We start from the raw sequence: 27,453 nt of genomic DNA on the forward strand, positions 1-27,453 counted from the left end.
TAATAATGTAGGGAACCATTCATTATATATAAAACACATAACAGTTCAAGTTTTTACTTGCATATACGATTTAGTTTTAATCCAAATGACGCATGTGTGCTGAGTGAATGATCAGCAAACAATAGCATGCAACAGATGTGTGCTCTCTCTCTCTCTTTACCATCAGTTAATGTTACTATATTTGCCTTGTTTTACGTTACTTGCTATTGACATATCCGACTGAACTATAAACTTTCCAGTGATGTCTGTGAAAAAGGGATGTGGACTCTACAAGCTTGATCTGTTCCGCTGAGCGCACAATCCACTCCACGTTCCGCTTATCTGCTCGCGCACACCAGCTATATAGGTGTAAATATTTATTTTTTTTAACATTCTACTAATTCGTTACATTTATTTCATAGACATCCTTCTCTGATCCATTCTGCTCTCTGTTTGCTCTGTTGTCTGTGTTTCTTTGTCACAAGCATTGTACTGCACACATTGAGTGGTACTGAAGCATTTAATGATGCGAGTACGAGTACACAAGCGTTGTATCTGTATTGTCCCTAAATATAATATAATATAATATAATGTAATATTTTTTGCAGTGTGTTTTGTAAAATGCAGTTTACACATACCTCGTGTAAACATGTGTACTGCCCATGAGGCGGAGCCACCTTCTCTTCCCCTTTCATCTCAACGCTGATCTTCAGCCTGATGGCCCCTGACACCATTGACTTATCTGTCCGCTTCTCTGCAGAGAGAGATGACAACAAGAGCAAGAAAGGTGAATTGAGCATGTGAACAGAAGACAGAAAAGACAAGAAGAAATAGAAATAAGACGAGATGCAGGACGTCCCTCCTCTCTGACCTTGTCAATAACACGTGTAATGCAGCTGATCTCAGAACAGTGACTTGCAGACACTGAATCTTATCAGCTTATGGCAGTGTTCCATTACAAATCTGACCCCAGACTGCATGTATTAACTCTTTCCCCGCCATTGACAGGATTTTCCAGCTTTTTGTGTTTTTACTGATATAAGGTAGGCGCTATTATGCATCTTCTGAAAGAGTACAGAATCTCCGGATCAAAACACAGGAAAAAAAGAAGCAGAAACAAGCGATAAAAGCATTGCTTATGCAAATTATAGTCTTTGATAAAAATTTTGCTTTTTTATGAAAATTACCCACATTCAAGTGTTGATAAAAAAAAGAATACATGAAGCTAGAATAAAACGATTTTTTGTTGTTGTTGTTTAAAAGCAGAGGCTCTTTTCTTTCTTTTGACATACTGCCTGTTCAGATATTCGTAATATATCTGAACATGCAAAATATTCTGGGGTTTTGTGAATTTTTGTGAAAATGATCAAAAACGCAGTAAAGTAAGCAGTGCACTTTCATTTCATGTTGACTTTAAATTTGATATTCGACAGCTGCTATTAAAATAATAAATGTAAAATGGCACTTTGCAGATAAGACTCCTCACATCTTGTTTTGTCACCTAATTGCTCTAATTGATGGTCTGTGGCCACAGTGGTAAGACAAACTCCCATCTGGATCTTTCTCACATCTCGATGTGGACAGATGGAGAAGGACTGCACAAATATAAGTGGTTCAATTTTGTGCGAGTCACAGCTCTAAAAACACACGCTTCTGCACCAAGCCAAGGAAAACAATCCAACACACAAACCATGAACAAAAGCAGAAATGATTCTCTGCGGAACAATGAGGCCATCTGCACAAGAGCAAAACAGAGGAAAAAACCTTCAACTTTCCTTGAAAAAAGGACAGTTCATCATAAGCGAAGCTAAAGACCTGAAATAAAGTACAGGATGAACTTCTTTTATGGTGCATCTTTGTAAAAATTATGAGTCACTATAGATAAACCTCACATAGTAATGCTCAAAGGATCGCATTTCACCCTAAAATCAAAAGATTATATTATATTTAAAATCTAATTGACAATAAAACATTTTTTAAGTAAAAAAAAAAAAAAAACGAATTATCACATATTACATATCCAGAAAATAAATCATTCATTTATTCATTCATGGGAAACAAAAGGGTTTTTTGACAACAAAACATTTTAATATAAAAACTCTCAATGTTAATATAAAAAACTACCAATAAAAATTCTCAATAAATAAATTATTTATTATTATTATTATTATTATTATTATTATTATTATTATCATTATTATTATTATTGTTCATGTATTTATTTATAGGGTAAAATATGACCTGAAGAGAAAAGGATATATATATTATTTTGGGAAAAAAAACAAAAGTCATAAAGGTTTAGAATGACATGTGGGCAAGTAAATGGTGAATGTCTTTTGTTTGTTTGTTTGTTTGTTGTAAATGATTCCTTTAAATTTTGGTGAGATTTTTGATCAATGTGGCCCATAACATACCGAGGTTATACCAGACGTCCATCTCCCCGCTTAGCATCCGCACCTCAATGATAGTCTGACCCAGAAAGTCATCAGATTCCTTCTTAAAGTGCTGCTTCACTCTGGACTTTATGTCGTCGTCTTCATCCCACACACGAACTTTTATACGGTCTGTGGCATTATGACATTCACTGAGAATAGAGAGAAAGGAATGTTAGAACCATTTCTCCTACAATTTCGTAGGAGAAATAAAAACAGACACTAATGAAACAATTATGTCAAGAGTCTAGAGCTAAAAATTGAATATGGAGAGCAGCTCAGATCATTTACTGAGAAATGTTTGAGCTCTAAGTGAGGTCTTTTGATTGCATTCATTTGGTATCTTGAGAAATCTGAGCATAGATTGAAATGTTGTTAAAATGTTGCTTTTTTCGGAATCTGAGAACCAGGAGACTTAAAATCTCCATTTGCTCATCATAAAATACCATTGCTTTCTAAGAAAAACTCCAATACTAAAGAGATCTCATTTGTGATTTTTCTTTCTCCAGACAAAACACTATTGACGTTATTTAAGAGTCAATTTACCTTTGAGGACGTCCCCAAAGGGAAGTCTTTTGTTATTTAGCTGACGTCAAGGGACAGTTTTGTCCCTAAAGTATAGCCAAGAAAATCCACACACACACACACACACACGCTGCCAGAAGAGTCGCGAGCTGCTTGCCGAACTGCTTTTAAAGGTCATATGCTCCACTGAATCTCCAAACAGGGCACTTAGCCTCCTGTGGTCCATCTCCGTGCCTCTCTCTCCGGTGGTGGGGTGGTGTGAGAAAGAGACGGGCTCACAGACAGACGTTACGCCTGCAGACAGCCACTCCACAGATGCAGTCAACACACTACAGCCTCACAGCACTATAGAACACAGCACAGCCCCGATACACATCCAATCACATCAAATCATACTGACTGACATAATCCTAAGGAGAAAATATAAATATCATAATATTACAAGAATGGTTAGAGTTTTGTAAAATGATCGCTGTGAGGGCCAGACAAATCCTGACACCACTGCTCTATATGAAAGAATCAGGTCTGATCGTTTACTTGTCCTCCTAATCAGTCCATTCAGATGACATGGAAAAAGTTTGGGATCAGTAGTTAAAAGGATAGTTCACCCAAAAGTGAAAATTTGATGTTTATCTGCTTAGTCCCAGGGCATCCAAGATGTAGGTGACTTTGTTTCTTTAGTAGAACACAAATGATGATTTTTAACTCCAACCGTTGCGGTCTGTCAGCCGTATAATGACGACACATTGATGTCTTAAGACACGAAATGATTGGTTTGTGCGAGAAACCGAACAGTATTTATATAATTTTATACCTGTAATACACCATTTCCAACTGCGTTCAGCAATTGCTTAGTGAGGTCTAATTGCGCTCTGACAACGGCAGTGATGTCTCGCGCATATACTTTAATGAGTGCTAGACATCACTGCCGTTGTCAGAGCGCAATCAGACCTCACTAAGCAAATGCTGAACGCAGTTGGACATAGTGGTGTATTAGAGGTAAAAAATGATATAAATACTGTTCGGTTTCTCACACAAACTAATCGTTTCGTGTCTTAGGACATCAATGATGAGCCGCAGGGTTTAATTTGGATTTGTCTAAGCAAGTTTTATTTGTTCTACTGAAGAAACAAAGTCACTTACATCTTGGATGCCCTGGGGGTAAGCAGATAAACATCAAATTTTCATTTTTGGATGAACTATCCCTTTAAGTGTAAGTTCTTTTTAAAGAAATTAATACTTTAATGTAGGATGCACAATTTGATCAAAAGTGACAGTAAATACTTTTATAAAGTTACAAAAAGATTTATATTTAAAATAAAGGCTGTTATTTTGAATCTTCTATTAATCAAGAAATCTGAGAAAAAAATGTTTGTAAGATTTTTTTAAGACATTAATACTTTTATTTTGCAAAGAAGCATTAAATTGTTGACTTATAATGTTAGAAGATTTGTATTTCAAATAAATGCTGTTGTTTTTAAGTTTCTATTCAACAAAGAATCCTGAAAAAATATGTCCCGGTTTCCACAAAAATATTAAACAGCACTGTTTTCAACTTTGATAATAATCAGAAATGTTTCCTGAGCAGCAAATCAACATATTAGAATGATTTCTAAAGGATCATGTGACACTGAAGACTGAAGTAATGATGCTGAAAATTCCACTTTGATCACAGGAATAAATTACATTTTAAAATATATTCACATAGAAAACAGTTATTTTAAATTGTAATAATATTTCACAATACTACTGTTTTTATCATAATTTTTATCAAATAAATGCAGCCTTGCTGAGCAGAAGATACATCTTTAAACTTAAAAAAATATATATCAAGCCCAAACTTAAAAAAAAAAAAGGATAAATGAAAAAAAATGAAAAAAGATAATTTTTTTACCTTTTGAAAGGTCAAAGATAGTGTTGTGGTGAAATAGATGTCTCTTCAAAAGATCAAATGACCATAAGAATTGAAATTCATTCAACCTGCACTGGTAAAAGCAGATTCAGATTAAGATATATTTGATAAAATCCGATGGCTCAGTGAGGCCTCCATTGACAGCAAGTTAGTTTACACGTTGGAGACAAAAGAGAGGAAATTGTTAAATAAAGTTGTTATTTTGTTTTGGGGGTTTTTTTGGCACACAAAAAGTATTCAAGTTGCTTCATAACATTAAGGTTGAACCACTGTAGTCAAATGAACTGTTTTAAATATGTCTTTAGTACCTTTCTGGACCTTGAAAATGTAAATGAACTTGCTGTCAATGGAGGCCTCACTGAGCCATCAGATTTTATCAAAAAATATCTTAATTCTGCAAAATGTGCACTGTATAATATGATGATGACATACTGTATTAAGTATTTAATAAAAGTAAGTCATTTTTTATTTTACTTCCAAGTCCAGAGAAATTTAGTGATTCTTCATCAGCAGTTATAAAAAACATACTTTGAATACTGTTTGATGAATTTAATCTGCTATTATGACAGCGAAAGACTATCAACCTGAGAAAACAAATAAAAGGTCTTACACTACCTTTCAAATGTTTTTCTCTCATTGAAAAAGTTTAAACAGGGGAGCAAATCATCCCATAGTAAGCATTTCCCCATAATCCTGCATAAATCCTTCCAAATCCACCAATCCAACATCTTCTGAAGCCTTGGAGTCTCTCATTACCCTATAGATTGAGATATTTATCATGAGATTTAGACGAAGAAATGCACACACTGAAAGTGACAGAGCGCTTTCCCACACACTCTCTCATTCTTATAGTGCTGAAACCCCACATCTTACTGTCTTTGGAAGGGTGAACTGACTAAAAACAGAGTTCAAAATTAGCAAGCGCCAAATGTGTGTACAAACAGGCTTTGACAAGACATAAAAGAAGATGGTCATTTGGCCAGATTCCTCAGAAAAGTGTAAAAACTGTGACTCTTTCAAAAGATTGCTCTATTTGTTTGAGCATCCCGACCAATGGACACAGCATTACTGACTCAACCAATAGCAGAGTCTGGTGTGGAACTATGTGTTCATTCAACCAATGGCAGAAGAAAGGCATGTTCTAAAATAGTGCATTGGTTCCAGAAGTATTTTACCCATAGGGATTTTAAAATGTCTTTGTTAAATCATTATATGCCATTAAGGCATATGAGGCTATGAGGTGAATCACATGACAAACTTAGATTTAAAGCAAAAAATGTTCAAGGAAAACAACTTGGAAGACTACTTGCTGTAAGGACCTTGTGAAGTAATCCCAGAAGGTGCTCTCTGGTTGGGTTTCAAACATATATTATTAGAAAAAATGTCCAAGGCACTTCTTCCAGTCCAAAAAAGTTAAAAAGCCTTTTCTTCACACACACCAAAAAAAAAAAAAGTATTTGAAAAAAAAAAAAGTATTTGAAAATTAGACAAAAAGATAACCCTACAAGACCGTGTATTTATACATGCAAGTATTTATTTGTCATTTCTCATGCTTCAATGGGAGAGGCCATTCCCTGCAAGCTCTTTTGACCTCGGCTGCATTCAGCCCTGACAAAAAGCTGCAAAACATTTTTTAAATGGAAACGGTGGTGTGTTGAACACCCCGTTCTGATGACACAAGAGTTGCAACTATGGCAGCTGAGAAGGCCATTCTTTGTGTTCTTTTTGAAGAATTTTTGAAGCCTGATGAAGTCTGTATAAATATGTGTTTAATACTGCAAAATACGCACAGTGTTACAGTCACTGCCCTTGCCGTCAGGAATAAAAGAGAGCATCCCAATCGAGCGAAGGGATTTGTGGAAACTGTGGTTCCTAATTATTGTGATCCAACGTTTGCCTTTATGTTTATAAAAGTTTACGAAAGTATCACTCCACAATACAATAGCAAAATATATAATTATACAAACCCGATTCCAAAAAAGTTGGGACACTGTACAAATTGTGAATAAAAAAGGAATGCAATAATTTACAAATCTCATAAACTTATATTTTATTCACAATAGAATATAGATAACATATCAAATGTTGAAAGTGAGACATTTTGAAATGTCATGCCAAATATTGGCCCATTTTGGATTTCATGAGAGCTACACATTCCACATACCTGTTGGGACAGGTAGCAATAAGAGGCCGGAAAAGATAAATGTACATATAATGTACATACAACTTATTAGGTCAATTGGCAACATGATTGGGTACAAAAAGATCATGTTTTTATGAGTTTTTATGAAGTGTTTTATGACACTTCAGAGTGTCTCTCAGAAGTCAAGATGGGCAGAGGATCACCAATTCCCCCAATGCTGCGGCTAAAAATAGTGGAGCAATATCAGAAAGGAGTTTCTTAGGGAAACATTTGCAAAGAGTTTGAAGTTATCATCATCTACAGTGCATAATATCATCCAAAGATTCAGAGAATCTGGAACAATCTCTGTGGGTAAGGGTCAAGGCCGGAAAACCATACTGAATGCCCGTGATCTTCGGGCCCTTAGACGGCACTGCACATACAGGAATGCTACTGTAATGGAAATCACAACATGGGCTCAGGAATACTTCCAGAAAAAATTGTCGGTGAACACAATCCACCGTGCCATTCGCTGTTGCCACCTAAAACTCTATAGGTCAAAAAAGAAGCCATATCTAAACATGATCTAAACATGTTCCAGAAGTGCAGGCATTTTCTCTGGGCCAAGGCTCATTTAAAATGGACTGTGGCAAAGTGGAAAACTGTTCTGGGGTCAGACGAATCAAATTTTGAAGTTCTTTTTGGAAAACTGGGACACCATGTCATCCGGACTAAAGAGGACAAGGACAACCCAAGTTGTTATCAGCACTCAGTTCAGAAGCCTGCATCTCTGATGGTATGGGGTTGCATGAGTGCGTGTGGCATGGGCAGCTTACACATCTGGAAAGGAACCATCAATGCTGAAAGGTATATCCAAGCTCTTTGCGACAAAGAAGACCTAAGGCAGTTGAGCAACTAGAAGCCTGTATTAGACAAGAATGGGACAACATTCCTATTCCTAAACTTGAGCAGCTTGTCTCCTCAGTCACCAGACATTTGCAGACTGTTATAAAAAGAAGAGGTAAACACAGTGGTAAACATGGCTTTGATGCCATGAAATTTAAAATCAACTTATTTTTCCCTTAAAATGATACATTTTCTCAGTTTAAACATTTGATATGTCATCTATGTTGTATTCTAAATAAAATATTGAAATTTGAAACTTTCACATCATTGCATTCTGTTTTTATTCACAATTTGTACAGTGTCCCAACTTTTTTGGAATCGGGTTTGTAGTATTTTTTATGTTACATTAATCAGGGTATGGACCAGAAGATACTGCAATTACTAAATTATATTTAGACAGACTTAAAGAAGTTCCAGATCTATACTTGTGCTCTTATTATTTAAGTTATTTTGCCATTAATGTAAATAAACTAGTGCAAACAATATACTTGCTCTTGTGAATTTAATTTGATGTTAATTACATTTACGAGCTGTTTCTTTAATACCACGTGGTTTATATGGATGTTGATGCTGATTGGGCTGACATTTATGACACACCCACCAAACAAGAGAAAATGTATCTCAAACCCGTTGCACATCAATAAGTTGAAATAATGTGAACAGATGGCTTCAACAAAAGCGTATATCATCAATTAACAACCTCTTAGCTCACAAAAGGTCTGTAAGTTACTGTTAAAAATCAATTTCCCTATGGAGAAAGTCAATGGAGTTTTTTTAATTACGGAACCTGACTGTTGCACTCTATAAAGACACTTGAGGCTGAGTTTTATTATGAATACAGTCAAGACCGAGGGGGTTACAGGCCCTTTGTTGCTTGTTGTGTCTAACAGCACCCTTTAGACGTAAATATATTCTCAATACAGCCCAGCCTCTCATACATTATTGCTCAAGTAAGTCACAGACAGTAATTACCTGTCATATTTCTCATTTCTCATACCAGTGCAAAGTCGACCACACACACTGTATACCAACAGCAAGAGAGTGTGATCTCTTATTTAATATTCACTGTAGATGTACATGTCTCTATCTTTCTCTGAACTGTTTTTATTCAGTTTCAGCTCTATATTCTTACATCACACTTTTCTCACACTTTCACACTTTTATTTTATTTTTTTATTTTTTTTGTACACCAGGGGTGTCAAAGACACTTCCTAGGGGCCAGTCATATCCTATGGGGGAGCTCAATTCAACCCACAGGATGATTAAAAGTAACAAATAAAAATGTGATATAATTTTTTTTAATAGATAGATATTTTATTGTAACCTTTTCCCCATTATGATGTAGCCCTTCGCTTTAAAAAAGGGGGTTGATACTGCCGTTTTCGTTCACTCTCAATTTCTTTTTCTAAACAGCTTAACTGCTCGTCTTTCATGTCATCATCTTCTTGATACTTGGTTTGTTGCTTAAATGGGACTTTTAACAATCGGTGCAGAAAGCTGTGGGGGGCAGAGAAGGGTGAACAAAGGGTTAGCAGACCAAACCCTTTGATTTCCTAAAGAAGCTTTCATACCACCATCAACATAAACTTCCCATAATGCTTAGAGGCCATCTCCTCAAGCTCCCCAGGACTGTCAGATTTCAACATGTCACAACACACGCGCACTGGCCAGTCATGTAGCCTTTAGAATCAGTGCATAACTTCCTCTTTAAATGCATGACATCAGCGGAGGAAGTAAAGCGCACATTACTCAAAGGGGATTTATGATGGTACATCACTCTCAGAGCAGCCATCAACACCCATTAAAATTGTCATAAAGTACATAAGAGCGGTTTGGGTGAAATGACCACGAAACACCCCTAATGGATCCCATCCAACAACATTACACAATCAGCAACATATCTACTGGTATTTGCTGCTCATAATTAGCCTTTAAACAATGATTTAAACAAATGCATAACTAGGAATGTCAAAAGTACATTAGATGACCATCCAACTAAAATGTCTTCTTTCTTGTGGTAACGTTATGACGATGTTATTAAAAACCTGGCTAAATAAAATAATTGTTTAGTTAAATTGATTTAACTTGATAAATAAAGTAATATATGTGGCATCATGAATCACGAAACTTTACTGGACCAAGAACTGATGAAAAACTAAGAACCTAGCAACAACCAAGAACTGCCTAGTAACCATCTAGAGGCACATTTAAAGTCTTAATCTTAATAACTGTTATCTTAATAACTGCATAACAACACCCTGGCAACTACGTTTGTGAACATCTTTTGTGTCACCTAAAATATAAACACAGAAAAAATATATGAACATCTAGTCTAGAATGCTGTTTATAGACAATTTGAAATATGCCCTATATAGCTACTGTGTAAAAACATGCAGGCATCTTTGATCTGTGTGGCCTTCAGCATATAGAACAATCCATTAAAGTTTGCTAACCCTCCTCCATAGGTGGAGGCTGAAGATTCTCTCAGGATTAAGATCGCAAACTCGGATTGAAATGGAAAATTAAAGTGGGCGATGAGGATTAGGGGTCATATAAGACAACAAGACATACGACATACAAGCTGTAACTCTAATCACTGTCTTTAATAATCCAATAATCCTCCCTCATGGGCAACAACACATCCACACATTCAAACTAAAGTTCAATACAACAGCAAGGAAAAGCAGATCGCTCCAGCGCCGACATCTACCGACGGGATTCAGAGGTTTAACATTTAAGGCATCAGCTGTGTTCTCTCATATGTAATACAGGCCGAAAGTTACTTGGTTTCACTTGGTCCACCGTATTTGTCCTGTTTGCTCAGCATATGGTATGAAATTGGCTTGGGCAATAAACAGTGGATTAAGTTTATTAAGTAAAATGGAGTAATGAAAAAAATACATGGCAGGATGCAGAGTAGTAGTATACAGTATTTTATCTAGTATTTTTGCCACACAGTTATTCAACATGTGACCCTGGGCCACAAAACCAGTCATAAGTCGCACGGGTATATTTGTGGCAAAAGCCAACAAAACACTGTATGGGGCAAAATTATTGATTTTTCTTTTATGCCAAAAACCATTAGGATATTAATTAAAGATCATGTTCCATGAAGATATTTTGTGAATTTGATACCCTAAATATATAAAAAATGTATTTTTGTGAGTGGATATACATTGCTAAGGCATTCATTTTTAGAACTTTAAATGCGATTTTCTCAATATTTTGATTTTTTTGCACCTTCAGATTCCAGATTTTCAAATAGTCATACCTTGACCAAATATTGTCTTATCCTAACAAACCATACATCAATGGAGAGGAAGTATACATCTCAGATGATGTATAAATCTCAGTTTCAAAAAATCGATGACCCTTATGACTGGTTTTGTGGTCCAGGGTCACATACTGTTTTATTGAATTTTCAGTAAAAATAGTTATATTGTGATATACCATTATAGTCATGTAAAATTACTTTTTGTGCAAAACAGTAAAACTTTGAAGAACTGGCTCCCTTTCAACTGATAGATCATTTAATTTCAATCCATCCATCCATCCTTTGTGGTGAACAGCACATTCCAGGGCCCAGTTTATGGCCGGGCCCCTGTAACAACTGACAAAGGTTAACTACATTTTGATTGGATCGTGGTGGACTAACACAAACAAACTGTCCAACAGCATCAGATAAAGATGCTAGGACAACAGCCAGAAACCTCTTAGAGGGCAAGAAGAAGACCTCATGCACCAAGCCTGGGATGGACAGGACTTCTCATTGGTCCACATGCAGTTTCTGGCCTTCCTCAGGACCTCCATATCGCAGTGGCTAGCAGTGGCTAAAACAACGGGAGGCCACAATGATCCATCCAAATCCATTCATAACTATGTTTGGAAACCTTAAAACTGATGTAAACACATCCATTTCATACTTACTCAGAGAAATAAGTATTCTCTGACAGCTGTTTGTTGTGCAACATCGTAAACAAATTCAGCTGTTAATGTACAAATGAATGAATGCATGACAGTTCAATCTTTTTCTATCTTATTTAGACTATTGCCAAAGGTATTCTGCTGGTGGTTTGGAAAGTGAGAAGTTCATTGGTAAATCTTTAAAAACACTTTGAAGACTTCTAACTGTGTGCTTTAGGCAAATGAGTTCCACAATGGAAAGAAGTATGTGTGTCCCTTCTGATGCCTGGGTCTCAGTCCTGCAAAGGTGAGACAGCAACAGATACATTCAAGTTCTGAGTCTCCCATCTGGTGGGACAACAGAAGATAAAACCACATTCTGAGTCCCAGCCTGCAAGCGTGAGACTGTAACAGATCAACCATCTTCTGAGCCTGCGGCCCGTTACAGGGAAGGCAGCAACAGGTACAAGTTTTGAGTCTCTGGCCTGCAAAGATGAGACAGCAACAAATACATTCAAGTTCTGAGTCTTCCATCCGGTGGGACAACAACAGATATGATCACATTCTGAGCCCCCAATCTGTGAGGAAAGAGACAACTAACAACTACAGCACGACCCGTGTCTCTGCCAGAGAGACAAAAGTAGTTTGACCAAGTTTTGTGTACATCGATTTACAAGCTAGTCAAAGAAAAACCGCATAAACAGAAAAGACCTGAATGCGTACAAGCTACAGCAACAATGGAGGCCTACACAGACGAGAGGTTAGAATGTATTGCAATTTGTAGCAATGCTCATGCGTCAAATGCCTGTGTATGCATACGAGTCAAGTGATGTATACTTTGCAAGGCTGTGTGTTCGACTGTGTAAAAAAAAACAAAGTATACTTTTTGCTTAAGGCTTTTCACCTTATTACTTTCAGAGAAACAACAGTTTATCTTTCCATAGGATAACATAACTCTTCCATAGCCACATGCAACTTAATCAATGTATTGTATGCATTTTATGCACTTTATTCCTTTTCTTATTCATGATTATTTAGTAGATGTGTTAGTTATATCTATCTGTCGATCTGTCCGCGGCGCCCGTCTATCTAACTATCCATCATAATTATCTATAATTATGTCTGTCCATAAGTTAAAGGTGCCCTAGAATTAAAGATTTTATTTATATTGGCATAGTTAAATAACAAGAGTTCAGTGAGTCTCAAACTCCATTGTTTCCTCCTTCTTATATAAATCTCATTTGTTTAAAAGACCTCAGAAGAACAGGCGAATCTCGGGGTGTACGCCCTCAATATTTGCATATGCCAGCTCATGTTCAAGGCATTAGACAAGGGCAGCCAGTATTAACGTCTGGATCTGCACAGCTGAATCGTCAAACTAGGTAAGCAAGCAAGGACAATAGCGAAAAATGGCAGATGGAGCAATAATAACTGACATGATCCATGATATCATGATATTTTTAGTGATATTTGTAAATTGTCTTTCTAAATGTTTTGTTAGCATGTTGCTAATGTACTGTTAAATGTGGTTAAAGTAACCATTGTTTATTACTGTATTCACGGAGACAAGAGCCATCGCCATTTTCATTTTTAGACACTTGCAGTCTGTATAATGCACAAACACAACTTCATTCTTTATAAATCTCTCCAACAGTGTGTAATGTTAGCTTTAACCACAGAGCAAAACCTCAAACTCATTCAGAATCAAATGTGAACATCCAAATAAATACAATACTCACATAATCGACGCATGCATGCAGCATGAACACTTTGTAAAGATCCATTTTGAAGGTTATATTAGCTGTGTAAACTTTGTTTATGTTGTTTAAGGCAAGCGCGAGCTCCGGGGGTGGAGAGCGCGAGCATTTAAAGGGGCTGCAGCATGAATCGCCGCATTTCTAATTATGCCCCAAAATAGGCAGTTAAAAAAATTAATAAAAAAAAAATCTATGGGGTATTTTGTGCTTCACAGACACATTCAGGGGACACCTTAGAATTATATTACATCTTGTAAAAAAACGTTCGATGGCACCTTTACATTTCAAAGCTTGTATATTTAAATTCCAAACGTTTGGTTTGTCTTGACAAGCTTTGCTTTTCTAGTTACGAATTTAAGGTTATTAATTTATTTGCAATTCTTATTTGCATCCTGTTTGCTACCTCAATTCAATTACTGAATTGGAATTTAAAAGGCGATCTCAGTTCAATTCTGTATGATGCACATCCCTGTCACACCGCTCACCATTTTGAACACACAATAGCTTGCAAATGACAGCAGTGAACAAGAGCATCTCATAAAGATGACCTCAGCAAAACCTTAATGAAAAGAGCAACTAACAATCAGGAACAACCTTCTGTGATCCCTCCAATACAGCCATAGCCATAAAAATGGCACAATATATAAGGTTTCTGACTAGATTGTAAAACACTCCCACAGTCAGGGTGCTGTAGATTTCAGGGTTCTGATTTATCGGGTCTGTGCATTGTCAGAAACATCAAATCAAATGTTTATGAATGGAGCAGGACAGCGAGTCCAGCCTTCACTATAATGTGACACCCATGATTGCAGAAGCCTCAAGGATACACCATCAGGAATATGAAAAGAAATGGTCCCATGGGAGTGTGACAAAGCCAGCGGGAATACAAATGATTTCCAGTACTCCTCATTTATGACCCTTTTCAAACAAACCAAGAAGCTCCTTTGAGTATCAGCACAAAAACAAGGCTAAGAAACAGACTCGTAATGGAGGGGCTCTACAGAATATGTCAAATTAATGAAAGGCTACTTTGAATAATTCATATGCCATTTGAAAATCTGTATGTGACTGAGTGGCAGAAGTGTTGTGAAATGGAAACTATGTCTCTGGCCTTTGAGTTCAACCTAATTTTAAAAAGCTTCACTGCATAAGAATAATAATCCCATAAAAACATTTTCATCTCATGCAGCTCATGCAGAGAGCCTGATATTCTAGAGAGTGGATATGAACTGATGCATGTGTCACGCCCTACAGATGGGCCTCAAGTCTGTTCCAATGGGTCGTGGAAAGCAAGGGAAAAAACTGTTGAATGCCAATATAAAACTGCAACAAACCATATAAACATGCATCTAAATTCTGATCTAGAGCATCAGCCCAATGTTAGCTAGTCTTGTTTAAAAGACAGAAGGTAGATAAACAGAAAACACATCTGCTTTCTGTGAGACTCACAAGAAGAACTTCTCGTCCCAGACGGGGTTGAGATTGCCGAAAACAGTTTTGGTCCTGCGTTTAGTCTTTCCCACTTGTACTGTGACGTAGGGGTCACTGGAGCCCGTCTTGTCTTTGGCTTGCAAACCTTGAGCACATAAAACTAGAGAAGGGAGACAACAAAAAAAGACAATGGTTTGCAAATTGTGTATTCTTGAAGCAAGCAAAAACATTTGCATGAGAGATAAAATGCTATTGTCTGAAGAATTGAACATTTAGAATCATGTTTTAGTACAAAAAGCAATATAAACAAGTACTGACAAGGATGGATTATAGCCCAGGGCAGTATGCCTCAGGGGCTTCTGACTGCCATGGTCCTTGAGTTTGGAGACCCGCAGTGACCTGAAACCCAAAAATCTAAAACTGGTGTCCATTGGTGCCAGTGACTGTTGGAACAATGAGAAATAACTAAAGAAAAGAGAAACTAACTAACTGAGTTAGTTTTTAGTTTTGTAAATCTGTACATTTTTAGTCATAATTTTGAGATATGACGACAAAGGTCAAAGATTTGAAGTTGCAAAGCATAATTGAAAGATGCTGGTGCCAGAGGCTTTGAAAGACCACAATCCATCCTTGAACATCATTCATGTCCTATTTCAATGTGCATGTACATAAGGCACCCCAAATAACTAAAATGTCAATTCAAGATAGACGAATGTGCAATAATACAACATAAAAACAGTGTGTAGTCTGACTGTGGCACTAAACTCAGTCAATGGGGATACCATTCATCACAGAGCCAATAGTAGTTCACAGGAAGCTCTTGCCTCATTATTTATGAATGAGCAGGGTGCTAAATTATTTATGGAACATATATCCTTGGGCTTGGAGAGAGACAGAGATTGGTGCAATGTCACTGGGCTGGTTGAAGAAGGTAATATAGTCCGAATGGTTTAGCTAGAATGAAAGAACAATGGCATGTTTGTGCTTCCAGAGCTGTGTTCACACATTGATGTCATGTTAGTGTGTCTGACAGTGATGGCCATATTGTTTTTGGGCTCATGACACAAGATTCTGCAAGATGGATGGATGGATCTAAATATCCTTGAAACACAAGAAATGAACTTGAGAAGCAAAATTGCATCAAATATAAAGACTTATTACAGGGAATAGATCTTGAATTACATTTGAATTACTATATGTTGCAGTTAAACTAAATCAGAATTCACAGAGGCTAGTTTTATGAAACCCATAATAAATAAATCAGTGCATGATTACTTTCTAAAATGGGAGTTTCGACCATACGCCAGGATAAATTAAAGCAGAGAGCTGCTTTTCTCTCTTTGTTCTATTGACACTCTGGCAGTGTTGCAAGCTTGGCAATAATTCACAGCCTCTGTTGCCCCTCAAAGTCAGGTGAAGGAGCATCACTGATACGGACACATACAGGAGCAAACTTCACCTGGCACACATCTGAACCAATACAGTGGCTTCTGGAAGATAAAATATGACTGAAACAAAGCAATGTGAGGCTATACGTCACGCAGATGGACAGAAACTGTTCTTTATGACTCAGAGAGAAGGATGCAACTGCCTACGTTTCTGTCCACAGCAGATGGTTGTTGTCGTCTGGCGGTTTGAGCTGTCAGAAAACAAGCAAAATCTCGGCACATTTCCCAAACTGAACTGAGCAGCATTTCCTCCCTGTAGGGTCTGTTCCAGCCACAGACGCACAAACAGACATTAAGGGCGAACCTCATGAAACTTGTCTAGAACATGCTCGGCGAAAACAGTTAAACACGGTCCGAGCATGTTCTAGACAAGTTTCAGGATTTATTTTTTATTTATTTATTATTTTATAATTTTATAATAATAATAATTCTATATACGTTGAACTGAAACTTGTCAAGAACATATTTAATTGCAAAAATAATGTATTTTGATAATTATTTTTATTTTACATATTTTGTATAAAAAAATTGTATAAACATTACATAAAATATAATTATAGTAATTTTATAATAACTTATTTATAATTAATTTAATGTATAATTGAAAACAGTGTGTTCATACTTGCCATTTTATTTCTTCATTTGCAATGCAATTTTTCATTACTTGAACATTATTACACAATTAAGTTATTGTAAACCAACAGCAATTTAATTTTGAATCAATCAATCCATCTGCCATTTGTATATGAATTTTTTAAAATACATGACAGTGAAGCCTACTTTTGGAACGCTAACATTTGCATGCACTTTGACTTTATCATGGCACTTTCAGGTTATCTGAGATTTGCTTACCCGTGATGGTGATTTTGGCAGACCACTTGGACGTCCCCTCCAGCACGGCCTGTTTGGCTGTCTTCAGGTGAGTGATAAAGTCTTCCTTCGTAAGCTGAAACATCTCCTGAATCACCTCGAACACCTCGGGTCTGTTCTTCTCCCTGATTTTCATCCGTTCCTTCATGGCCATGATGATGTTTTGGGTTTTGTCCTCAGCTCCATGTTTCGAGCTTTTCTCTACTGCACCTATAGAGGATGATGAGATTTACATGTGTTGTTACACAATCTCTGATGATTTGAGCAGCAATTCCAATTTGTATACTCTCTGTACAAAACAGTACATAAGATAAGGTTAAATGCATCCTAAATTTTAGTACATTAAAAATAGCATGTTAAAGGTGCCTGGATGGTGTATTATTTCTGCTGGATTTTAAAGGTGTGCATGTATCTGTGCGTGCTTTTTCTTGGAAGAATTTATGATAATGATTGACATTTGCAGCTGTAGAAAAATGGCAAAGAATGTGAGAACAAGTTTATAAATGTGTGAATCTAAGGAATCAAATTATGCATTATAAAATGTGTTAAAACCAAAAAATTAGCCAAAATACTGAATAAATTAACATGAAACTTTGTGAATGATGGACATTCCAATCCCACAGAAATCTAAGGTTTTTTTGTAAAGAAGATTTGTAGTTTGTCTCATCTTACTGTCTCAGTACAGACTTCAAGTGCGTAGTATAGCATGCAAATTTGGTTGCAGCTCAGATATGTACTTACCATATCCACATAAGTAAAAAGAGTTCATATGTATATAGTCTTTAAGACCTACTAGCCATTTAGATCAGTTGATTTTGAAGTAAATATAGTATTGCACATGCCTAAGTGAGCAGCCCAAAACAGATGAGTATAGATGATTCACTGCCGCTTAAAATATTTATCTCTCTGCACCCTATTAAAATGAATCATTCATTCAGAAGCATCATAAATACCTTGTGAATGCTTTAAAGAGTATTCAAAATGTGCTGGATATGGGAAATAAAACTGTGTCTGTGAGAGAGATGGTTTACGGGTGTCTTGTTCCAGATGTCTTTCCCTCACGAACCATGCAGAGAGAAGCGATGCACTGCAAACCATACAAGTCAAACCAAACGCTCATACACACTCACCTTTAAACACACACACTCTAAATATGAGTTTGATGGCTTGTTTAATAAATCTCTCTCTGTACAGGCCCATTTAAGTGTCTGGCAGACAGCCATGTCTGTGAGGTTTACTCGGGAACTACATAACATATATCTCATGCACAGTCTGGTTTTACCACTTATCTGAGCGCTTACACTAGTGTAGATTGTTATTCTGTTAGTGCTGAACAATAAATTGAATAGCTGCCAAATGCAAAATGTCAGAGATGAGAGTTGTCATGCAATGTGACAGACAGACAATGGTGTTTCACAATGAAGAACATCGCTCATACAATATGATAAATTTAACATTTTCTGAAGAAAACAAAACTCGCAGTCACAATGAAGAAGTGTGGCTATGGAGTGTTTTTAGCATTTACATCTATTACACCCATTTTAATGCAAAAGTAATAGTGATGCTTGACTTAGCAAACATGTTTAATGGTGACTAAACAAACTTTGCATTGTCTAAAGATGAATTAGACTGGGCTTGTCAGTGAAATGCTCACAATGCCGAGGCCTGTCTAATTCATATTTTGACAAAGTCTAAATAATCTTTCTCTAAGAGAGATGTGTGCGAACTGTAAAATGTATTTGTATGTATTTATTTTTTTATGTGTACCGGTATGTATTTTTTTCTAGTACAAATATCTATACATTCTTATAACAAGACAAAAGAAGTTAAGTCTTGTTTTCGGAAAATGTATCACTATTAAGTACACTTTTATTCTCTCCCCATCATGTGTTGTCCTCTGTGGTGCCTTACAACAACCTTGGCAACGTAGTTTTGAATGTCTAAGCATTTTTATAGAACCTTAAAGGGATAGTTCACCCAAAAATTTAAATTACCCCATGATTTACTCACCCTAAAGCCATCCTAGGTGTATATGACTATTTTCTTTCAGATGAACACAATTGAAGATATATTTAAAAATATCCTTTGTCCTCCAAGGTTTATAATGGTTGTGAATGGGGGGCCACGTTTATAAAAAAAAAAAAAAAATGCACCCATCCATAATCAAAGTAATCCGATATGGCTCCTGGGGGTTAATAAAGGCCTTTTGAAGCGAAGGGATGTGTTTTTGTAAGAAAAATATTAACTCTATGACTTTATTTTCCACGACATGAGAACACTGTCATGTCGTGGAAAATAAAGTCATAGAGTTAATATTGTACAACATCACTAATGGTATTTATGAACAACAACAGAACTGATATCTTTCTGACATTATTTTTTAATGTTTTTTTAGAGTACATTATGATAAAATACTTTGCTTGTTACGTATACGTGCAACATTTCAGTCATAAATAAATTATAAATCTTTTTATGATTATGTTAATTACCTGTCTAGCGATGCATGTTTATGCTGAAATATAATTAAATAATGGTTTGTATTTTAAAAAACATCTATCACGTGTCATTGTGTGGTAAATTGGCTCAAGCGATTTAAATTTCACGCTTCAGAACTTCAATTAAGGGAACAGAGCAAGCATCGATGCTCACGGTGTATTGTGGGACTTTTTAGGGAGTGAACTTTTCAGTGCAATTTTGCAATTGAGAGAGCCCTTAAAATGGAAGACTCCCTGATCAGTGCCCTGATTACTGAACTAGGGAGCTGATTGAGATGCCCCCATAGTATTTGGCTTTGGACACATCGCTAGTGTGCTGTATTTTGAATTATAGACTCACGTTGGAGACAGTCTGCGTTCAGGAGGTCCTGGCATTTCTCGTGGCATTTTACTCCGCATTCGGTGCAGCGCATGCCCTGCCGGGCTATGCCCCATAGCAGACCCTCACACTCGTGACAGTAGGTGGGTGCGGTGGCCGTCCACACTTCAAAATTATGGGGTGTTGTGGAGGAGATGGGATAGATCAGTGCTTGGAGAGTCTTTCTGAGCACATGCAGTTTCTGTGAAAAAGAGAGAATGTTTACAGTAAAAGGTAACAAAGATACACAATCAAATTCTCAAATCAATGGAGGTCTTAGAAGAAAAATGAGCATTTGCAATGATCACAGTACTCCATATGCACACTATTGCTGTGAACAAATGTGTGAACAATGTGTGAACAAACACTTCCATTGATCTCCATTCATACACATACGAATGCTGGGCACCAGAAACACAAGCTCATGCAAAGAAGTTTTGCTTTTTGCTGTGTTCCAAACTCTGACCTGTGAAGAAGTGTGACCAATAGGTCGAGTAGATTGTATATTTTTACTTTTTGGATTTATTACTATTTGTTATATGTTGAATTTATGTTTGTAAAAAAGATGCTGCAAAGTGTGACTTCATTGGCAACTATATATTTTTCTATAATAAGTTTTTATATATATATTTTATTTCATTTCAAGTAACAAACCTTTTTTTTTTTTTTTTTGAATGGTTTTAGTTTTAGTTAACCCTGATAAGTGGAATACACATATTATGTAAATATACAGCAAATATTCAATATATGACCCAGCCCTAAGAAAATGAAATGCATAACATCATAAAATATTAGTCAAGGACTTAATAGAAGACATTTAGATTAATTTACATGATCTCTAGTTCAAGATCTCCACTCCTCTTACAAAACACTCCTAAAAGTACCGACACCTCATTCAGCTGGTGTTCAGAAGAATAATATCATTTTTTAACGATGTCATGCTGATATTAATTTCAGTAATTACAGAGCAGATGTGAAGCCCACAGTGTTTTCAATCTGTCCCTGCTCAGACTAAAAAGGTGAGTCTCACAAAACCTGTCAAGAACATGTCACATTTCCTAACTAAATTAAAAGTTATGAATACAACAATTACAAATTAAAAGTTATGAATACAACAACACAACAATTATGTGTATATAATATATTGCATAAATACAATGATGCATTACATTAAAGTATTTGCTTTTACAATTCAAAAATTCTAAAAGCAGAATTTTTCCACATTATATTAATGGGAATAGTGGAAGAAAATATTATAATAAAATATGTTATAGTTAACTACAACTAAAATCATAAAAAACATTTTTGTTACTTGAAATAAAATAAACGTTAATTGAAATTAAATAAAACAAACTTATTTAATTTCAACTAGTTGCCTAGGCAACATTTCTCATTTTCATTTACTTATCTTAAAGTCATGAAATCAAAATCAACCCTATATTTACTTTTTTAGCGCACGACTAGTCACTACTAGCACATTACTAGTCTTGTGGTACACAATTCATCCAAGAAACTTAAAAAATGTTGTCTTTATACTCTTTAATCAAAATCTGAAAATGTACATCCCCTTTGGAATGGCATTCGCAACTTCTGGTTCATGTGGACTGCAGAAAAAAACTGAACAACTATCGGACATTTAAAAATAATAATAAAAATAATAATAATGACAAAGATACACAACACAATTAATAAAACATTAGATAAAACAAAAAGCAGAAAATAGAAAAATATAACAATATATATATATCATTGTGATTATATATATATATATATATATATATATATATATATATATATATATATATATATATATATAAAAATCACAATGAAATTGACTAATAAAACAAAAAACTAAAAATTGACTTAAAATCGACTAATAATAAACATCGCAATGCAAAAAAAAAGAAAAAAGAAAATAAGCTTAATTTTCTGTAAGCAAAATACTCCATGTTTCTTTCTTTTGATTTTGAGGTCATGTTCTTGACAGATTTCATGTGATTTACCCAACAGACACTAGACACAGACACTTTCACAAGCAAAAGGGGTGGAGAGAATCATAGGCATCCTTTTGAAAGAGCAAAATCAATGTGGATGTCCTTTTACAGCTGGAAAAGACAAAGAGAGAGCGAGAATGAAGGAGAGGTAGGCTGGTGATGCACAGGGCTCTAAACTGATGTTTACTTGTTTCCCATGATGCACTTTTGCTGATGTGTCTTGTGCTCTGCACTCACAGGGTCATTAGCTGCTAAGAACTTCAGCCACGTCCAAATGATGTAAATGTTTAAAAAAAGATTAAAAGTACCGCAGACCGAAAAATCAGGCTAATTAGCAAAGTAAACCTAAAAATAGATAAAGGGAGAAATTTCCCTCACCAATCTCTGAGGGACAATTTTGATACAAAACAGCAACAGCACCAAATATGAAGTACAAAAATGAGTGCATGCACAAAAGAAACTGCACTGAATGATTAATGGCAGTTGTCTTAGTTACATGAAACACCTGAAAGGGGTCACATTATACATTTGGTTAATAAATTTTTTTTTCATGAGGTCCACTTATGTTAGTCAAGGTTTAATGCACCTTAATTTAGTTTTTCATGATTATTTTCCCCCAGTCTCACACCCTTAGAAGTATACAGGTTGGGGTTTTTTATAGGAATAATATTTAAAAACAATTCAGTCCTAAATGTAAGATTTATATCTTAGAATTATACAAACCCGATTCCAAAAAAGTTGGGACACTGTACAAACTGTGAATAAAAAAGGAATTCAATAATTTACAAATCTCATGAACTTATATTTTATTCACAATAGAATATAGATAACAAAGTGAGACATTTTGAAATGTCATGCCAAATATTGGCTCAATCTGGATTTCATGAGAGCTACACATTCCAAAAAAGTTGGGACAGGTAGCAATAAGAGGCCGGAAAAGTTAAATGTACATATAAGGAATAGCTGGAGGACCAATTTGCAACTTATTAGGTCAAGTGGCAACATGATTGGGTATAAAAAGAGCCTCTCAGAGTGGCAGTGTCTCTCAGAAGTCAAGATGGGCAGAGGATCACCAATTCCCCCAATGCTGCAGCAAAAAAAGGAGTTTCTCAGAGAAAAATTGCAAAGAGTTTGAAGTTATCATCATATACAGTACATAATATCATCCAAAGATTCAGAGAATCTGGAACAATCTCTGTGCATAAGGGTCAAGGCCGGAAAACCATACTGGATGCCCGTGATCTTTGGGCACTTAGACGGCACTGCATCACATACAGGAATGCTACTGTAATGGAAATCACAACATAGGCTCAGAAATACTTCCAGAAAACATTGATGGTGAACACAATCCAATCGTGCCATTCGCCATTGCCAGCTAAAACTCTATAGGTCAAAAAAGAAGCCATATCTAAACATGATCCAGAAGCGCAGACATTTTCTCTGGGCCAAGGCTCATTTAAAATGGACTGTGGCAAAGTCCAAGGCATATATATATATATATATATATATATATATATATATAGTGACCCGTCACGGAAACCAGGGACACAAGTCGGCAGCACAACTATTAAGCAAACTGAGAAAGAAGCATTTTTTCAAAATTGGTGATTTTCGTTTTTTTGCAGAATCTGTTAGTTGAGATCATGAAGAAGCATCTCCGTGTTTTAGATAACAGTATTAGTTTATTTAAAAGCATACATTTTGAAGTTGAAATCGGCTTGTTTTTCAGAGATTCTATCTCGCAGTAGGGGCGTGTCATTGTCTGTTTGTATTTCCATACTGGAATCGGATACGCCGGCTTTTGTTTCTTTTGTTATTGCCACCACCCTCCAAGGGAAGCGTTGCTACTTAGTATGCAGCGCTCTGGCCGGCTCTAGCTGATATCAAAATTTAATGAAGATGGACGCCGCAAAGAATAATCGCAGACGAGCTGAACCGTGGCCGTTACACCGAAAATGTTTTGAAGTACAACATACGGCTGGATTCTTTAGCTGCGGAAAAAGAGTGGCAGGATATGTGAATTATTGGACATTTAGAGGCAAACAGACGCATAGTGCAAACTTCGGAGATGGTTACATCCACAAAGAAGACCCCGACAAAGAGAAAGTGTGCCCGAACAACTTATTTCATTGGAGGCAACAAGATCTTTTCTGTTTCTTATGGGGTGAGTTTCCATAAACATCAAAGTTTGTCGTTTTATGTTCATTCTAAGAACACGTAGGCTACATGTTATCTCATGTGTCTATTGTTATTAGCTAGCTCAGGACTGTTGTTTTAATTGTAATCGTTAGCATCGTATCACTTGCCAAAAACCCCCATTACTATAATGGGCTTTTAGATGGTAACGTTAGCATGTTAATTTGAATAACACTTCAACTGCTTGAATTGACTGGTGTGAATGACTTAGCTCATGTAAACCTTACTATTCTTGAATTGAATGTGACGCTAATAATTTTAGCCAGTTACTACTTCTTAACAAGGATTTACTAATGTAATAGTAAATGTATCAGATTAAATTCCTACGTAAGTAAAAGTATAAAGTATCCGTAGCCGTAAAATGTGCGTTATAAGTCAAAAGTAAAAGTATTGAAGAGTTTAATGTATAGGATTTTTTTAATCCTTTGACTCAAACCAGGTCTAACCACTAACTGAGGTCTAAACCAGGACTATACGGTTATCACAGAATCCTGTTCAAAAAGTTCTAATGTCAAAAAAGATAAATTACTGACATTTACAATGCACATTATCCTTTATTATTAATAGTATGTGTCCGATTTTTCCCATAGCGTCTGCCGTTGCTATGCAACCATGCAGCTTTGCAGGGGGTATGGCTTATCTAAATGAGATGTAAATGAGCCCTATTGTCACTCCCAGCAGGTGAGAACAGGCGAGAACTGGTTCTTTATTTTCTATAGATACAACTTTGATCCCAAACAAAGAGCACCTTCTAGGATTACTAAACAGAGGTCCTTTAGTTACATTAAGTAGTGCTTCAAGATGTTTTCCATGATCTGTTCATTTGTTTGTGTTAAAACAGTGTAATCCAAATGGATGGAAATTTTATATGCAAATAAAATTTGTAAATATTATATTTAGATATATAATACTGTGGATAGAGAGAGATAGATAGATACTCATAAAAAAAAAAATTCTCATAATATGAGCCTTAGGGCCAGATTTACTAACAGCACAAACCCTCTTTTGGCATTAAAAAAAACTACTGTAAGGGTTTACTAAAGACACGCAGTGCAAAATTAGAGCTGAAAAGGCATGGACTGAGTTGCTTTTGCAGCTGACCTTATTGCATATCCATTTGTAGGAGTTTTCCTTTCAGACACAAAATTTATGGGAGGAGAGTATTTAAATGATAGTTCAACATGGCTTGATAAACGATATTATATATGTGTACGTATTTGTCAGATTACATGTAACAAGTTGCGCCTTTGTCGACCCGCACCTTATGAGAGCATCAGCTGTTTAATTGTGTCCCAATGTTAATTTGCATTGCTCTTGTTAGATTGAGTTGATCGTATGTAAATGATTTGACTGCGTCTGTGTTCTCTTGCGCATCAACAGTAGATCACGCACAAAACTTGCCACTCCCATCTGCGCATTTGTGGAATTGCACTCTCACGCCAATTTGCCCCGTTTAGTAACTCTGGCCCTTAGATTCTTTATCTCATATATGTGATGTATTCCCACAGAAATCATCCCTACAATCCTGCATCTCAGAACGTCTTTATTTGGATTTAATTACATTTACCGTATCGACATCATAATGCACTGAACAGAGATGCATTCACGAGGTCTGATCGCTGCTGGCCATCACATGCTCGACTCCTGCTTTACTGACAGCTGATTTCAGGCCAACGGCGGTAATGTTACGCAAATGAGGAGGATTAACAGCTGGCAAAAACGGAAAAGGACTTTCCAATTTAATCTAGCAACTTCAGAGCAACTAGATGAGTTACCCTCAGAATTAAGCACTGGGCTATCAGCCAGAGAGAGAGGGAATATTCATGGAGTAATCGCTCACGCTGAACAAAGCGGTCAGCACTGTCACAAACTCCAGAAGAAATGAGGGGCGGAGGAATTAAGCCATCTGTCAAACACACAGCCGCTGACCCACAAGCCTCACAGTATCTTAAACAGACAGCTCACCCAAAAATGAAAATACTCCACTGCTTTTATGTTCCACAGAAGAAGAAAAAAAATCACAGCATACACACTTTAAAAAAAAAAGGGTCCATAAGGGGGTGGGTTTCGCAGCAATGCCATATAAAAAAGATCAATTTTTGGCTCCCTAAAGAACCTTTAAATAACAGTTCTTAAATAAAATAACATTTTTCTTTAGTTTAAAGAACATTTTAATAATCTGAAGAACCCTTTCCACTATAAAGAACATTTTGTGGAGTGGAACATTTCCATGGATGTTACGGTCAATGCCGATAAAAACCTTTATTTTGGAATGACTTTAAGCATAAATAATGACAATTTTAATTTTTGAATGAACTAATCCTAAATGTTAGAAGACAGTAAGCAACTCTCTCTTCATTTCTCTGCTCGTTCTTTGAGAAATATCAGTCAATTAAATGTTTGGAACAGTCCTCAACACCCGGAGCTCTCAGCTTTCAGACCCACTGCGGTGAAGTCTTTGGTTCGGATCTGTTTCTGTGCTGGAGGCCACAGCTAGTGCTGGAAATGCTGTGATGGCACATGATCACTGCATCTGGAGACACTTGTATGGATCATGTACATAACCACTGAGGTCAGTAATTTTTTTTTATTATTATTATTTTTTTATTTTATTTTTTTCAGTAAGAAATTACACTTTTATTCAGCAAGGACGCTTTAAATATATTAAAAAATAAATCCTCTTCTTTTGAATTTTCTACTGTTTTCAACATTAATAATAATCAGAAATGTTTCTTGAGCAGCAAATCAACATATTAGAATGATTTCTGAAGGATCATGTTACACTGAAGATCATGATGCTAAATATTTAGCTTTGCATCACAGGAATAATCTACATTTTAAAATATATTCACTTCACATAAAAAACTACACAGGTTATCACACTATCAAGCAGAGTTATTTATTTTTAGGCTTCATATAATGATAAATCACATTTGAAATTAGAGTTTGTAACTTCCTCCAGAAGACCATTTATAAGAAACCACAGAGCGGTAACGTGCGTCAAAGCTCATGCTACACTTTACATTCCATTCACTTTGATTCATACACATGCAAATGCATGTGTAGAGTAGACGTTTATATAGTGAAAATATATTAGTTAATATAAACATTAGATTGACCTCTTC

General features: G+C 36.0%; 1 protein-coding gene across 1 annotated transcript in view; it reads right to left on the reverse strand.

Moving 5' to 3' along the window:
* Positions 1-27,453, reverse strand: part of LOC137022900 (protein unc-13 homolog C) — a 221,991-nt gene that overhangs the window by 172,047 nt on the left and 22,491 nt on the right. Inside the window, exons 9-13 of the mRNA XM_067389369.1 lie at positions 20,121-20,340; positions 17,268-17,495; positions 14,986-15,127; positions 2,394-2,563; positions 618-733 (exon numbers count right to left, since the gene is read on the reverse strand). Coding sequence (XP_067245470.1) covers positions 618-733; positions 2,394-2,563; positions 14,986-15,127; positions 17,268-17,495; positions 20,121-20,340 — 876 coding nt within the window. The remainder of the gene's footprint in view (positions 1-617; positions 734-2,393; positions 2,564-14,985; positions 15,128-17,267; positions 17,496-20,120; positions 20,341-27,453) is intronic.

Source organism: Chanodichthys erythropterus, chromosome 7 (genome assembly GCF_024489055.1).
Source record: "Chanodichthys erythropterus isolate Z2021 chromosome 7, ASM2448905v1, whole genome shotgun sequence".
NCBI lineage: Eukaryota > Metazoa > Chordata > Actinopteri > Cypriniformes > Xenocyprididae > Chanodichthys > Chanodichthys erythropterus.